The sequence below is a fragment of the Leptosomus discolor genome, chromosome 10 (assembly GCF_034619465.1).
Source record: "Leptosomus discolor isolate bLepDis1 chromosome 10, bLepDis1.hap2, whole genome shotgun sequence".
NCBI classification, from domain to species: Eukaryota; Metazoa; Chordata; class Aves; order Leptosomiformes; family Leptosomidae; genus Leptosomus; species Leptosomus discolor.
Window position 1 is genome coordinate 2,529,934 of NC_141400.1, and position 17,416 is coordinate 2,547,349.

Below are 17,416 nucleotides of genomic sequence, written 5' to 3' on the forward strand. Positions count from 1 at the left end.
ATTACTTTGTCATGTATTTAAAGTTTTTAAGTCTTGATGCCTACACTGCATTTCATTCTCTACACATAGTAAGGAAAAAGTGAAGTTCTGCAGCAAGTCCACAGACAGTCACTAAGAGGCCAGAACATGTACTAAGCAGGACCAGTTGCCCCATTATTAGGGTGTGTCTTATCTTCTTACGCTCTTTATTACCTGGGGACACAGGGCTTCAAGCTGGCTGGCTGACATGCGAACCAATTTCACACCTTCTTCGTTGTTCGAGATGGAACAGGCCAAGTTGGCAACCTGTGTCAGAGGTGGGAGAAAACAACACACAACTGTTAGAAGTGGATTCCCTCTGTAGGGAACTTTTTACCCACCCTCAACAGTGACCAGTAACCCATCATGAAGTACAAAGCACCTGCACTCATTCAGTTCTAACCAATTTTGAAACCACTAATGACATCTGTTCCTTCTCTAGCCATAAAATCGTAACACTTCATATCATAAAACCATCGTCATTCAAACAAGACAGACAGATCATTATTACCACGGATTTGGTTAAGTCCTCTCCAGTAAAACGCACAAGACCATCATTGGCAGCGCTTGCAGCGACCGTCAAAAAGCCCATTCCCACTCAAGTGAGACAGCAGCAACCACCCACGTCAAAAAACCAGTCCAGCTCCCCTGCACCTGAGGATTAAGCATCCTGATGTCCGTAAGCATCGGGATGCTCTCCCTTTTTCTTGAAACATTTCTACATCCTACCGCGTGTCAACCCAAATGAACCCGGAGGCTCACCAAGCGATTCGCGGGCACAAGTGGTGCTGCAACGCCCAAGCTGTGCTGCCGGCACTGCACAGAGCCCACCGCTGCCACGGGGCACTGGTATTTGAATGCATTGGCTTGAACTACTTGATGTCCTTCTTGCCTAGTCAAAGGCTGCAGCATCAGGCAGGTGCTCCTCCAGCCCTCTGTTTATGCTGCGATTCATCAAATGAAACCATTTGCTGGTACAGGTGATCTGGAAGATCCATCCACAGCTCTCCAAAATCTGAGCAGCATCTTGCGATGCTGGAAACTTTACTCCAAAACCTTGACCTGCCGCACAGCAGCATCCTTAACTAGGTCATCTTGAAACAGAAGACCTCTTGTAAACACCTGCCTTTTAAGAGCATGCAGGAAGGGGACAGCACAGAGTTTTTTGGTAATTGAAGACATTCCCCGTATCGGAGCTATTCTCAGGGGAAGGAAGTCTGAAGTGAGTTACCTTTCTTAGTTGACAGGTGAATGACAAGCATGTTATTCTGAGCCATTTGAACACAGAAAGCTGTAAAAATAGCACGAAGTGAACTGAGATGAACACCGAGTACTGCCCGTCCAGAGACAGAGCGACCTGCAAAACCCCTCAGTCAACGTGCTGTAAAAGCATCACCGCAAGCCAGCGGATGCTCAGTAACACCAGCAAACCAGGTTTCTCCATATGCTTTTCTCTAAGCTGGGGAAATTCCATTCTCCCTGTAACTAAACTATCCTGCGCATTCATATACAAGTCATTCTGAAGTAGAATCTCCAACTCTTATCACATGCTTTTCCCCTCTCCCCAAGCCATTCCCTTACGACAGATGTTCCACACAGAATAAATTACTGTCCCACAAACCGTGAGCCACACGCCAACATTCCTGAACTGTGTTTTTCCAATCCCATTATTAATTTCGGGACTCAAAAGCACGTTCCCATTGCAAAGCACACAGCTTCTTCCTCCCTCCAGTTCCAAAGCGAGTTACAAAGGACAAAAAAAGCGTGCTGTCAAGAAGAGAGGTGTGTTTCCAACACCGAACAACCAAGCAAACAGATGCAACAGCATATATTTGGATGAAAACAAACTAAGGTTGAGAGAAAAGACTACGCAGCATCAACAAGCACAGAAAACTGCCGGCTTTCAGCAATGTTGGTCTCCTACTCCTCAAATTTCTTTTCCACTAGTCTTTGCAGCAGGTGAGGTGCAGCAAGTCTTCAGTTCATTGCAAGGTGGGGCAGCTTGCACCCAGCTTAGCCAGGGCTCTTTTCTCCCGCCTTCTGACACCGCATTTGCTGCAGTCTCCAGCTCAGTTCCTCGCTGCACGGCGCTACCACCAAACAGCTGTACTCCCTGTAACGCCCTTTCAGAAAGGGAATTTATTTTGAACGCAGGGTTTTTTTTCCTGCAGATTTGCCTTGTCTTAAATCCCTAGCTCACAGCGAGCTGCAGTATATTATGCTTTTGTTTAGAGGCTCAAAAGAATCAAAAGACAATGAGATGCCATGATTTAAAAGTCAAATAAAGATTTTGCTGTTGTTTTAAGCACAGGTCATATTTTTGAGAAACATCAGTTTGCCAATATTTTTTTATGGTCCATATTTCCACGTCATCTCTGCCTCCACAGCAGCACTTACAATCTCTAGGAGTGAGAAGAACACAAAGCTCTATTGAGTAGGGCCTGAATAAAAGCGACATTGAAGCACTACAAAATCAGCCTCTCCGATATCTGGAGATGTTGTGCTCTCTCTCAAGCCAAGTGTGATGAATCAAGCGCACAGAAACCCCGCTCTGTCTGAATACAGAGAGGCAAAGAAGTTTATAATTGAGTGTCCCTGCCATGGTACGATGAAATTTTGCTTTTTTGCACAGTCATTTTTGAACAGTCATTTTTCTTCTGAATACCTCACTGATGGCAATTCTTCTTTAGAAATTGCCCGACTGGGACTGCCAACCTTTATGAAAGAAGCATGTGTGCTTCCCTGACTGAGGGTCTTTGGCAGTTTAAGACAATCCAACTGTTGGCTGCCACATCCCATCCTACTGCTGCGTCTCCAAATCTCAACACTTCATTTCAGCGTGCTCGTCCAAAAGAAAGCTATTCGCTCTGGTGGATTAGCTTCTCTGCCAGATTAGCACACAAACTTCCCAGCAAACTATTTGCTGAACGTCAGAGCGAAGCAGGGATGTGGCAGCAGCCGAGATGACTTCAGAGCACTGCAGGACATGGCCCTAAATTCACAGCAATCCGGCATTTACTGCATTTGTGGGAAGACTCTGTCAAACTATTGGAAACACACACAAACCTCTTAAAATTTGGAATTTAAGAAGAGCTATGTCAACTAATTAATTAGCTTGCAAACGACGTTACAGTGAAGTATCCCAAATTGTCATTAATTATCAGGTGCTTATAGCATGAGTTCTAAAATTACATGTACCAGCTAAGGTGGATGGTTGTATGATTACGAAATTTAATTTTAAAACACCTAAAAGAAACTACCATCAATAACTCCTGTGCAATATTTGACAGATAACTTCAAACTCCCTGCCTTTAGAGAGGCTAGGTACTGCTGGCCAGTTATTTGACAGGTACACATAATACATAGGATTTTGCAGCTGAGATGAAGATCAACTATGGCCAAATTTGTCTTCAAGCATGCAGAGCACTTCGAAATCATACATTTCTGAAACTTTCAAGTAAAATAGAGCATCTCAAGCAAACAAAAATTCCCCTTAAATCAAACGAAATGAAATAGTTTCTCCATGTCTCCAACAACATAGCTGACTGACATAGTAAATGGTCAGACTTGATTTAGAAAGAACACTTGTGCTTGAGAGCAAAATAGCAATTGAATTCCCGCTGCATTTGTTCATTTTTACCATTCAACATCATCAAGCCCCTTTACATAAGCACTACTGGCACAGGCATCAAAGGAGACAAAAAAAAAAAAATATCGCAAATAATGTAATCAGCCATAACGAGCAAGCTCTTGAAAAAAGTTAAAAATACATCGGGAATGAAGACAGACTAGAGAAACTAGACTGATGCGGTTCAGAGATACCTCTTGCAGCACTGCCAGACCAATTTAAAAGCACCTTTTTGCTGCAATATCGAGCTCTCTTGGTGCACAGAGTACACAACCGTGTCCCAGAGATGGCTTCACATATCCCCAAAGGCAGGACGGACCCAAGGCAGCTGATGTTTAGATGAATAAGCTGAAATTTACCCCCAGTGACAAGGCACCGAACGCTAGCGAGAAGGGCACAGACACAAGCTCTTTGACGAACTGAACTAACGAAGCGGCGCCCAGTAAAACTCAAAGCTGGACAAACTCACCCGGAAAGTGGGTTTCGCACACCCATCAGTTTTTGAAACTCAAGTCTGATTAACGAAGACACTGGAGTACTGCAAGATGAGATGATGCCTTTGGAGGAGGCATTACTTCACTGGTCCCTTCTAGAGGCAGGCACTATCTCAGCACAAAGGGTCAATCAGGCACACGTAATAGCAGGAAGGTGTAATCCCAATATAAAAAAGATATTGTACCATCTGTCACGGAGTGATTCCATCCCAAATTGTAGTTATTTTAATTCTTCAGAACCTATTGGTTTTAAATCAGGAAAAATCCTGACATTTCTAAAGCAGTTTTTTCCTCCATTACTGACAATTTGTCAGCCTCTGTTTGTGTTGTCAGCTGTAGTAGACAACTGCCTTCTCTGACAATAGGCCGTTTTTACCTTTTTCACCTGAAATACTTTTTTGATTTTTTCTTTCTTTTTTTTACTTCGAAATTTGTTCAGGTAATGACACAGAGACATGTCTTCCAGCAGTTCAGAGTCTATAGTAGCCTCAACTACACAAGTCTGGGGCCATCACGAAGCTTCTTAAGTTACACTGTGGGAAATAATCGAGAAAGACTGTTACAGCTACATTCTTTCTAAAGTTTCTCTTTGCACTGACATTCTAGCTTCGGCAGAGGGGTTACTTTACACAGAACTGTTTATTAAAGGATTGGCAAATTGTTTTGTCAATAAGAGACAAAAATGCAAGAGAAAAAATGAACGATAATCTCTAACACATTACATCTTCTTTTTCAAGGATTGCAAAGGCTGACACTGAAAGTTTGCACTAAAGTCTTTGCTTCACGCGCTTAGATTGACTTCAGAGAAGCAACACCAAGTTTTTCCTCCTTGTTTACAGGTCGTGTTTTAGGACAACTTCTTCAGCAAGGCTCTCCTAAATGGGCGCTGGATGCAATCACCCAGCCACGGTGTAAGCCAAAGAAGGCTCTGTAATGGGTTTACTGCTGCATAATTTAGAATTGTCAGAGCTGCCTCTGCCACACGGCATTGTTATAAATAAGGATTATATATCGCTATGCAGGAGACATATACCAACTGAATTCTAAGAGTCTGACTACTCTCATTTGAAACTGCAATTGTAAAAATAGCATTGCAGAAGCAGGAGCTTTCAGACGGTCTTACGATTGAAAAACGCAGGTTTTCAGTTTAACATTAACCACTATCCTCTCACAACTGATGCTCACAAACCCTTATGCAAAAGTAACAAAGCCATACCCATTTATACACACACCTTGGGAAGTTCAACATGTAAACAAAGCTTTTCAAAGGTGTTCCTGGCATTTTAATTTCTGATTAAACTTCAAAACTTCAGCTACTTGTTTTATTTTTTGCTTTTCATTTTACAGTTTCTCTGGGAACGCAAATTCCCACCTTTAAGCAGCTTAGAATCACCAGTTTAAAAGCCAAAAAAATGGACAGGCAGCCATTCAACATTTTCCTGCTAAAGAAAAGTCTATCCGATATCCTCACAAAACTCAAATACAGCACATCTAATTTCCTTCCTCCCCCCTATTAAGAAAACAGTCCAGATTCACTTCATGACGGTCAAAGCCCATGAAATTAATTTATCGGCAGAAACAACTGTTCCGGCAAAACAAAGTGGCAACTGAGGACTCTCAGAAGAGATGTGCCACTTACGTAACTTCCATCCCTCTCAAAAAACGGCTTTTATTATTCAATAAGTCCATACATTTATTAATTCACTCATACACTACACTCAATATTCAAGACAAATATGAACATTTTAACATCCAGCCCTAATAGGTACCACACGAGGGAGAAGTCTGCGTTACAGCTATAACCCTATAAACTCGTTAGTTTTGCAGAAGCACGGCTAATTATGAGCTACGCAAAACAGTTTCGCTTCTTTAATGCGCGGAGGGATGGCAGGAGGACTTTGGTTCGAGCCCACAGGGACGCCGGAGCAAGTGTTAGTGGGAGTCGTGCTGCCAACTACCCCGTGATTTTGTACGACTTAAGTAGTTGCAAGTGGCTGCAGCTCCGCAGAAGGTACCTCTCGAGAGCTTGTTGTGGGCAACAGAACCCCAATGTATTAACTTAAAACAGTAAAAGTCTTTAACTAAACCAAGTCGCACACAGAAAAACTCCAGGCGTAAAGCAGTGAGGGGAACAATGGACTAAGATTGAGATAACTGCTATTTCCAGAGCTCTGCAACCTCATGCAGAAGATGAGAGCAATTTTAATTTCCATTCTGGTTATAAACACGTGGAGGGCAAGTTTCATCTAGATGGGACAAAACTGGCAAGGAAAATGTTTTCATTTTTGATTTAGAAGTTTTAGACAATGAGAAACAGAAGTTTCAGGGTTTTTTAGTTCAACAGGCCGGCAACTGATGGAAAGAGGAAGGGGATCAGAGACAGCAAGTTGTGTACTTTCTGCTCCCTATAACATTGAGGCAATGGCTTAATGTTTTCATGGCTAACCACCCTTCTTTTGGGATCAAATCTCAAAACTCGCACCTTTCAAGCTGTATCGGTGTGTACAAAAATCTAGTTAAGGAACACAGCTTTGCATCCAGCTCTCAGCCTAAACGAGCTGTCTCCAGCTACCTGGTGCCATTCCAGGTACAGCCGTTCTGCGAAAGCTCTGTCCAACACTGGCGAGCTGCTTCTGTGCCTGAAGGAAACGTCTTTCTCCAGAGTGCAACCCCACATCTTGTCAAAGTTTCACAAAGAAAGGAAATTTTCCACACAGTTGGGCAAACCCAGCGTTTGTGCGTCGTGACAAACCGAACCGGGCTCCGTCGATTCACTGAGCAGCCAGTGCAGAAAGGCGAGCGCTTCTCTCTTGCCAACAGGAAAAGTTTCTCAATCCAAGAGGGGGAAGAGGTGTTTGGAGGGATCTAATGCATCTAGAGCATCACACACATCCACAGCAGCAAAGCGCTAGCCGTACAGGAATACCTTTATTTCCTGACTGGTAGATAGATTACCCTTTCTCTAGACCTGACAGAGAGCAGAGCTGGTAAAGGAATACCAGTGTGCTACGTGGGCACCGTGCCCCTTGTAGATGCAGCTGGAGCAGCAGATGTAACTATTGGCACAGGAACTATTCCTTCCTCAGACAAACAAGCTAAAGTGATAAAATGTTGTTATAAGCACAAAACACATTAGTTACACAAGTCGATCTGAGCTACCATGACAGAAATCACACCGCTGGTATGTACTGCAGATCTGATCTTAAGCTAAAACTTTCAAAGCGAATCCTCATCTTAGATGCTTCTTAGCAACACAAGTGTTTTTCTTTAAAATAACAGCGTTTCCAGTAGTGATATTTGGACAGTAGCTGAATAATTATCCTTATCCAAAAAGCCTCTAGGTTTATCAAAGCGCAAATCATAATTCTTTGCTATCTCGTTTTGCTTATCACTCGGAGCACGCTGCATTATGATCTTACTAAAGGCTTCCAACTCGATGCTGTTTAAACCAGTTTGTGGTGATTCAGACAACTGTTCATGGTAAGTTTAATGGCAATTATAAGTACATCAAGCTCCTGAAGAAGGCAACAAAATAGGAAGAGGAATAATCTCTGCACAGACTTCAAGCAACTCCTTGATGACACTACATGACTAATATTCCAATACTGCTAATGACCATGATGATGAAAATCCAGACGTGCATCGAGGTTTCTAGTTACGTATCAAGAATCAAAACATTTATGCCACATTTATGAAAGCTGTACCCAAAAACCTGTGCAAAAATGCTGCTGGAATTAAGACTCAAATATCTGGCAAACAGAATAGGCCAGGACTCCACTGCATTTACCTGCCTCTGAAGACATCATGTCAACAGCACCTACATGTAACTGTGCTTATACTTCCTGACCTCTTTTATAGATTTCCCCTTCCCTAAATGCTTCTACCTATTTCCAAAGGAAAAAGGAAAAAAGAAACAGAGTAAATACAGGGCTGTTTCTAGCGGAGTAAAAGGATGTGAACATTAGTTTTCCAAACCCCGACCTCATTCGTCTACGACTTCTACACCCTTCACATCTCCCCTGGCCCAAGTGTTTGAAGACTAAGCCCCACACTCTCGACAATCATCCAACATAATGACTGCCCCTATGGAAAAGGTATGGCAGAAATGCCTCTCCCACGGAGCAGCAGCTAACCGGGATGATTTTCAAACAGAAGAATGTCTCCGAACACCTCGATCACTGTCCAGATATGTGAGAGTTCAAATTCATCCTCAATCTCTTCATCTCTCCATCAGTTTCACTGTCAGATTAATGATTACCTTGCTTCTCCCATGTGCACTTACACCGAAATCTGGACAGAAAGATTATGCTGAAGTCTCTCATTCCTCTTTCAACATGATTTTTAATCTCTACCAGCATTCTACAGACCCTTTCATACATAATTTGGTGTAGCATTAGTAGATTGGCCTAAAAAAAAAAAAACCCTTACAAGAACCAAAGTTATCCTATTAAAAGGTCGCTTGCCTTTACTTATGTATGATGTATTAAATTTGTATATCCAGTTTTGTTGGAAAATGGAACAACTTCTTTTCTGCTGAGGCTTTCCTACTTAACTGATTATGAAAAAAAGGAAAGCATGGTCTACAAGTAGAATTTAATTTATTTATAAATTAGTTGACTAATAAAATGAACTTAGAAGGAAAGCACATCAGTTCTTGAAGAGTGTCAGACTCCAGAGGGCACATTAGAATTATACTGGTCATTTACTGAAGACATTTGTTTTAAATTGCTGTCACGGTTACCTATAGACAAATTACAGAAAACGTGCTTGGTTTTTTGGAAGAGACATTTTGCTCTCCTTAAAATGGCACGTTAGCCTCGAACTGGACTAACTCTGCCTCTCTTCTCCAGACCACAGCACAAGGGCGTTCCCTTTTAATACACAATTACCTTAAAAATAAAAGCAAGTAGAAGACAAACTTGAGGGTTTTCCCCCCAGTAAATTAGCTTACTGAACAGGAAAAATAGATGCTCAGATACCACAGTAACGACTGATAACGACCCTAGCCTGGAAAACGCAGAGTTTTGAGAGATTAAGATACCCAAAGTTCAGAAAAACATTCCAAATCATTATTTGACTTGGGTGTCAAGCGTTATGCTTGTCTGCACTTTTCACCCCAGATGCATCGCCCCTGTCTTTCAGCACTCACTCACACCTCTGATGGCAGGCATGAAGAAAGAAGATGCAAAGAATGAGCAAAGCCAGTCCACTCCTACCTCCAAAGATGCTAGTTTTATAAACTTTGGAAATCAGGTGGCTAATAGACACAAAGGATAATCTTGTGAGACCAGATTTATTTCTAGATCTGCTGGCTAATTGCGTTCCATGCTTCGCTCTTAATAAACGTACAAGATGCACAAGCACTAAGCGCATACCTTCACCACAAAGATCGCTAGCTATGCCCAGGTAAGTTCTCTCTCATGACAGAGGACTGGCAAGCCCCAGTTTTTCCAAACCTTTGCTGTGTCTGAAGTCCAAAAGCTATTATTTTAAACTCAAGCTATGTTTTACCCATGTAAAAAACCTGCAGCTGTTAAGACTCTCTGAAGAATGTATAGGCTGCAAGTATAAGCAAATCAGGATAAATTGCAATAAAAGCGTTGCCAGTGTGCAAGGCTTTGGGCTTTTGGAGTGGTATTTTTAGACTGAAGTCTCAAGAATTACTCTAGGCCATCGGGTTAGACAGGGCAACAGAAGGGGGAAAATGTCAGCACGAGAGGCTACAGATAGCTTATGGAGTTAAGTGCTCAAATGTGATTCTTTCCAAGCAAATAAATTTGCAGTCTGCATCTGTTCATGGGTTTTCACTGAAGATGAGAAAATCATCTCTCCATATGCAAGATAGAAGCCAGTGCATTAAAAAAGACACAGAGCAGTCTTTTCAGATAAATTAAAGCAATTAGGGAAAAAAATGATGCTCAGGAAACATCACTGAGAGCTTCTGCCTCCCTGGTCTTACCAAAGTTTCTCTGAGAAAGAGACTTGAAAATAAAATTTGAGGAAAAACATTTGACACAGGGGTAGGGGTTCCAGAGCAAGATAGGATTATTTGCTGGTTTTAAGGAAGTACATCCTCTCCCTTTCCAAAATATTCTTCAGCAAGCAAACAGCTACCAGAAGAGTCTACCTTTTAACTACTTAATTTCTTAAGGTCTGAAAAACTTTTCCATTAAAATTGCACAGTATAAAAGAGTGACAAATTGACAACCTAACTTTTGTTTTTCTGTGGTGTAGCAAAAGTTTCTTCTTAACATTTACGGCTTTTCCACTTTTCAGAGAATAGCCAGAAGCGTCACTGCAGTGACTACGGGGAGTGGCACAAAGGCAACTTGTGCACACGCACACTTCAGAGACTGGGACGAACAAAGAGTCAGCATGGTGCTAAGTGACATCATTAAAAACGAGCACCAAGTTGCAGGACGGCCTAGTTTCTTCCAGGGAGGAACACTAAATCTAAAGATGACAATGCGAAGCTGTCTTTCCTCAAGAGTAACATTACAGGCTGAGGAGCCAAGGCTACTTTACCCGGAACCATAAAAACCTCCGGAGCACAAGTACGCACTTTACAACCCATAAATTAGGAAGACTTTCAGAGTTCACCAGTGAATTTAACTTTTTCTTACACCGGCTTCCCAAAACGCTGTGTCTCCTGTTCTTCTTGCGTGCTGCATTTAAATTGGCTTCCCGATTCCTGAATTAAAAGCCTTTAACAAAATCCAGGCAGAGCGCTAGCTAGTTAATGGACTGTTAGTGCAGAGCGATTTTGAAAGCTATCTTTGAAACGTATTGTTCAACTGAGACACGTCTCATTTTACTATTTTCCCGTTACTCACTTTTCAGAAGGCAGGATACGGGGGTTAGTGTTTTACTACATGAGAATCAGATGGAAGCCCTTTGGGACATGGCTTTGGTATGGTTTCTCTAGAAGACACAGACCCAGCAGGCAAATCAGGTTTTTGTGGTTACTGCATCTTCTGGTCAAATTCGACTTTAAGAACCACAAAGCAGACAATGCTCTGCTGCCAGGAAGGGAACACTTCAAAACAAGATTGCCCAAATCATGTGCTTGCATCTCTTCACAGCTACTTGGAGGGCCTGTAAACACCCCTGCTCTGCAGGATCAAGAACCTCCCACGCTAACCCAGGGCAGAACCAGCACTGCCGCTCCTCCCGTCTAGCCCACACCTGCAACAGTTCACTGTCAAACACATATCACAGTCCCCTCTAGTGGCTGGTTCACCAGGAGAGCAGCAGGGACTCCTCCAGGTCACAGGACAAACGGGTACCAAACCCAAGGTGTAAACCTCTCACTAGTTCAGATGGGGATCTTCCGAGTTACCTACTGCAGAGCAGGTCTCTTCTGCGCATCTCTTCCCACCGCTTCGCGTTACAGGCAAGGACGTGTTCTCTTCTACATCCAAATCACAGGAGCCTGTCAATCACGGCGTGATACACAACACGGCTCCGTTCTGCACTGCAGCTGTTTTGTCACGTTTGATGTCTTGAGTCACTCAGCAGCATTTCTGAGGGTAGTTACGATAAACTCCCCAGCACACTTATCTTCTGCTGAAAACAGCTGGAAGCAATCACTTCTCACCCCACCAAGTGGAACATCTTCTGTTCTGCTCGTACACCACCTTTCATGGTTTCTCTAGATACCTGCAGTCGAGCTTTCTGCCTGAGAGCAGAATCACATGGGAACTTGCAAACATCCTTCTCCGTTGCGGCAGAGACACCCCGAGCACTGTAAGTGCAACCCACCCCGACCCGCCTTCCTTCGCTGTAAATTTGACATCACGTACAACTCCACAGTGGCTCTCTATCCCCTCGAGACAAGGGCTCTGCGGGAGTACTATTCCCCTTCTGTCAAAGCTAAGCGTATATATTAATACATCTACATTCATGGGAGAGGTTTATAAGCCACCTAGATCATGCTACTCTATAGCTATGGTTACATTTGAGACAGCAAAAGCAATAAGCAAGCCTTCAAAAAGTTGTTGCAGCAGCGTATCACTTTAGCAGAACCTTCTGATGCCAGTCAGAAATATTGTTTAATGCACACATTCAGGAGAACAGTCTTTCTTGAAAGACGGACTGGCTGAAGAGAGGTTCTGCAAAACTCATTTGCAGCTTGGCATTTCGCACACAAGGTAAGGTCAGTAAAAACCGCACTGACACGCCAGTGAGGACAGCCCCCCACTGCTTTTCAGATGGCGCACACATTCTGAAGGAGCAGGGAGTGAGGGCTCACCTAGCAAGGGGGGGATGGAAGCTCACGGATGGAGCAGCACAATTACTCCTTTGCCATTACGCCGATAAACTCCACGGGTGGACACCACACATCCACTGAAGAGATGGCAGAACTATGTCAGAATAGGCACTGCTATTGTTATGCCAGTCAACTTTTCCTGTAAACAAGCCCCCAAAATAATTTTCTTAATAAATTAGGCTTGCAATATGAAGAAGGAAAGCTTTGCACAAAACCTGCTTCAAAGTGTTCCCGCTACCGCACGCGGCACAGCCGTACCCTGCTGCCAAGGCAGGGCACAGCAGCACTGTCTTCCACCTGCTGTTTTGTTGAACTATGTTAGTTACTTAAAATTCACTACAATATAACTTTAAAACTCTATGAAGATGGCATTTACACTGAAATGCAGCAGGCCAAAAGTGAAGAACTGATACCTTCAAAGAACTAAAGATTTTTTCACTGCTTAGGCAGCAGCTCTGAGGAGCTGGACTAGCTTAATGCAACACAGGCTATGGGGCAGTGGCGCACCATGCTCAGAGCCTTTAAGGCTTTTAAAAAAGTGAGAAAAATATATTGAGCAAGAGTCAGAAACTGCTTTTACTGATGTTCAGTAAGTCTTATTCTTGAGTAATTTAAATCTGTCAAGTTGTGTTGAAAGTATTCCCGATGAGCCTAGGAGACACACGGACTCAATTATCAAACACAGCGATACCAAGAGAGCAAAAATACATTAACCGGTCGGTGTCTGTCCCCAGGTAACTGCTGAGGTTAAGCACATGAGCCCGCTGATGCCTCGAAGTGTACTGAAGTGCACAGGAGGAGTTTTTGAAGTTTATTCCTAGTGGCATGTTTCTTCAACAATACCTAGAGATGTTTGTCCCTTGGCATTTAGCATCAGCAGGTGCAAAACCCTCATGCGAAGCAAAGGCAAGAGGACAAGGTTACCGAGGCGTATCCATGAACACGGGGTATGAACTTAGGTTGCTCTTTGTAAACACACCACCCGTTGAAAAACTATTACATTTAATAGTAGACTAACGATCTTGGATGCATTTTAGTGAAGACAGGTTGGTCCCATTTAAGCTGACCTTCCCACAGACCAGTTTAGTCTGGAGTAACATCAGTTTGAGAGCCTTTGGGTTTTTATTAGAAGGCGGCGGCAGGGAGCAGTTTTGTTGTTATTGCGAGTTTTCCTTTTGTCCGTGGTTTGCTCTTCACACACACGCCTAAGTGGGTTTTTGTTTTAAAAGCCTTCACATAAAATCCCTGTTTATATTCACTGGTATTTTACTGAAAAGAAAAAACCTCCAGGCTACAAGCAATGGGTCAAATTGGATGGCAGGAGAGTCATGCCACAGTCTCCCTTACTCCGTATCACCATCTCCAATTAACAAATCAAGTAAAGTTAACAGCATAATACACTCACATTGTAGATATCTACATGGGCTATCTAACAGTAGCTGCTGCTTTCCGACAAGCTTACATTTTTAATTAAACACTAAATTGCATTTAAATCCATTAAAATAAAATCAAAAGGCAAATTTATTACAGAATTTGCTATTTATTTCAACTGAACTGAAAAATGTGGTTTGCCTAGTCTTGCCTTAATTTAACTAGTGATAATTTAATTTTAATTTGTACCATCTTACCTCAATCAATTTGTTGGCATGTTCACGGAAAACCTGGGCGTATTCTTTAACTTCTTTTTCGTTCCCGTTCTTGGCAGCTTCAATCAATACTAAAAGCGGAACATTTGTTTCCAGAAAAGAGTCTGATACGTGGTCCATCACAGCTTTGCGAAGCTAAAAGAAAAGAATGAGGTATTTTTCAGCAGTGTTCCACTGCTGTTTTCCTTTTACTGTATTAATACATAAAGCTTAAGTGCTTTTGTCGTTGATCCTTTTCCCTTTGTGTGGTCAAGGCTTCCCCTGCACTAAGTCTTGTCTATATCTTGTCAATTTAAATTAAATCTCCTTAAAAAACTGGATTAGTTATATAAGTGCAAGTCACCAGTTTGGCCACAAATATTGATTTAGCAGTTCATATTGGTTTTGTCTGAGTATATCTGCTGCTTTCCCTCAGCTGATTAAACAACATGCTGATTTCACTTTCTTATTTTTCTACTAGCATAAAAACACATTTCAAACTTGATCCATATTCACGTTCACTTGAAAAGGGAATATGTTGCTTTAAAAACCAAACAGACAAAAGATTGATGTTACATAAATACGGTCCTCAAAGAAAACAGGCTCTCTGAGATGAATACCACCATAATTATAAAACAGGCCTGATTATGTTCAAAATCCATAAAGTTGGAGGGTTTGGGGGGTTGTTTTTTGTTTGGTTGTTTGTTTGAGGTTTTTTGTTTGTTTTTTTGTTAAGATCTCCCTTGCCACAAGGATGATTAAGAATCTAATGTCTTTATTACGCAGTGAACAGGGGATTACATTTGCACCCCATGCTTCCCTGTGAACCAGGCACTGGAACCTCCTCGCTTTGAATTCACTAATTACAAGCAGGCAAGCCCACCGCCCTCTAGAAATAAATCAGCAGAGAACATATTTCCAGGAGGGCAAACAGGCAGAAATGCACTCCTTTGTCTCAACAAGTATCAACCTCCTATATTAATTACCTAACCTCCTATATTAATTACCTGTCTACGCAAGTCTCGGGTCTTTTTGGTCATTTTATCAATCGCAGAGTTCAGTGCATCACTTCTTTCTTTACGTCCAGCCTGAAAAACGAGAAGCAAAGAGGTAAACAGGTATTCAGGGTCTCGAAGTAAAACCAGTATTATGCATTTCAAGTACATTGTCAGCCGTTTTGGGTTTTTTTGTTTGTTTGTTTGTTTTTTTAAGTGGTTATGCACCCTAGAAGAAAAAAGTCTCCACGTCCCTGATAAAGCACTCTCTTCCTGGCTGGTTTGGGCAGTACAGTAACATCTGACACCTAAAGATTTTACCTTTAACACTCTTCAGCTTGCTTTCGGAAGAAAAGAATGGTTTTATAAATCTAGACATCTTTTTGCTCCTAATCAGCCAGAGCCCACCCTGAAGCCCCGAGTTTCAGATCTCTCCTTCGGCCAGCTCTGCCAGCCACCCCACAGCTGGCGCTGCGTGGAGCCCAGAGTGGCCCCACTTCAACCCTCCGTCTTCTACAGCCTCAGCTGTCGAGATCACCCAAGGCCAGCGGATCGCACGCCAACATCTCACCCGCAGCCTTCAGCCTGCGGGAACCAGCACCACAGGGCTGCGCAGCCCACGCAGCGGTGCCCCCCCCACACCTTCACACCCAGCTGTCACAGACGACTGCTCTTGAGCAGTCAGTCAAAAGCCAAAAAAAATCAATTGTCTTAAAGGTAAAATCCTTATAAAACATTTGCCAGGGATGAAATCCAGCATTTCAAGGAAGGATCCAGGCCCACCCACTGAGAGCCAGATTTCACCAAGGTTCGATACAGCCAGTTTCGCATTAGCCCTGTTGTTGAAGAGAGGGCAAGGGGCCAAAAAGCAGTGTCAGCTTCTCTCTTCAAGCAGACACTGGGTCAAAAAAAATCCTAATTTCTATCAAAATGGGACTGTTAGACAAAACAATGGTGGTGGTCTGGTTTTGCTGGGAGTTTTTTTCTGTACAGTATAGCTCATACTAGAGTTTTGAAACACGCTTTATGCAACCACAACCCAATTTCTGAAGTTCTAAGCCACGATCAATATAATTATCCTGTTGAGAAGCAAAACCATTTAGCAGCACTAAAGTGAGCATATGCCAGCTATCAATTCTCCAGGTGACGGGCTGGTTTGAAATACCTGGATGAGCAGCCTTGAATCTAAAACATGGAGTCCACTCTACAGCAGAAATAAAAATTGAACAAAATCAGAGGGGGGGAATTAGGATGTTGTAATGTCATTATAGTTTAATGAATTATTGAAGATTTGTCACCTCCCTGATTAACTAATCTGATTCTCATCACAAGAGGTAACTGAAAAGTGACTGAAACCAAAACCAGGAGCTTGTTCCGACCACGTCACAGCCTTCGGCAGACACAGCGCTGGCCCGTTCTCCACTCCACATTCAAAAACCAAAGCCGAAATCCCACACGAAGTGAAGATTAACACTACTTACTTACTGAGCAGTTTGCTGTTCCCGTGCTTGGTGGATATGAAAACCAAACTGCAGTTAGGCTAGAAAGCCCCCGTCCAGCTTGCACTGGACACGACTGCTTTGCCCAAGCGGTGGGCACTGCCTGCGCCCCGAGGTGGGCAGCGGGCGGTTCACTCCAAAACCTGAAGCCTGCCAGCTGGCACTGCACGAACTAAAAGCCTGCTCTGAGACACAAACCTGCAGTGGTGGCTGCTTGCTCTTCCGATGCTTTCACACCAGTTTACCTACTGCAACGTGACCATTTCACTGAACCCATGGCACCCCCCCATACACGTGGGGTTTTTTCCCAGGAATATCTTTGGATCTAAGATGTATACTCATCTATTATGTAGAAAGCCAAACATTCAGCTCCTCCAAGAAGTGCCATTTTACTTCTCCCTGGGTGCCCCTATGTTATCATTTTATTGCGAAGCAGGAGCACGCTCTTGAAGCGAGTCCACCCTTCGCTTCCACTTTGTTCTCCCTGGCTTCACAGCCCAGAACAGCCTCAGTCCACGAGGACCAGATGCCTTTTGGATGAGAGGAAAACCAAGAGACGGCTTCCACTAACAGACATTCAGTTCATGAGATCAGACCACAGCCGGTCCTATGCAAGGTGCCCTGACAAGCATGCAATGTGTCCATTAAACCCTAAGCAGCACCCATTTCATACTGTTGATCCGTTCCTATATTAAGCTACACCACATATTAGCACAGAAAGAGCTGGATAATCTAAACCCATTAGATTTTAGCAAGGCAGCTCCAGTTTATTCCCACCTTGTTGGCATTCAGAGATTTTAGTACAGAAGCTTGTCAAAAGCATTAACAGAATTTCCTTCTGAAGGTTGCAACATAAATTACCCTGCTAATACAGCTGCAGTAATTTAA

General features: G+C 42.9%; 1 protein-coding gene across 1 annotated transcript in view; it reads right to left on the reverse strand.

The window, feature by feature from the left end:
* The window catches only part of CTNNA1 (catenin alpha 1), a 118,698-nt gene that overhangs the window by 33,458 nt on the left and 67,824 nt on the right, over nucleotides 1-17,416 (reverse strand). Inside the window, exons 8-10 of the mRNA XM_086471074.1 lie at nucleotides 15,042-15,122; nucleotides 14,038-14,190; nucleotides 193-285 (exon numbers count right to left, since the gene is read on the reverse strand). Of these exons, the coding sequence (XP_086327200.1) occupies nucleotides 193-285; nucleotides 14,038-14,190; nucleotides 15,042-15,122 (327 nt within the window). The remainder of the gene's footprint in view (nucleotides 1-192; nucleotides 286-14,037; nucleotides 14,191-15,041; nucleotides 15,123-17,416) is intronic.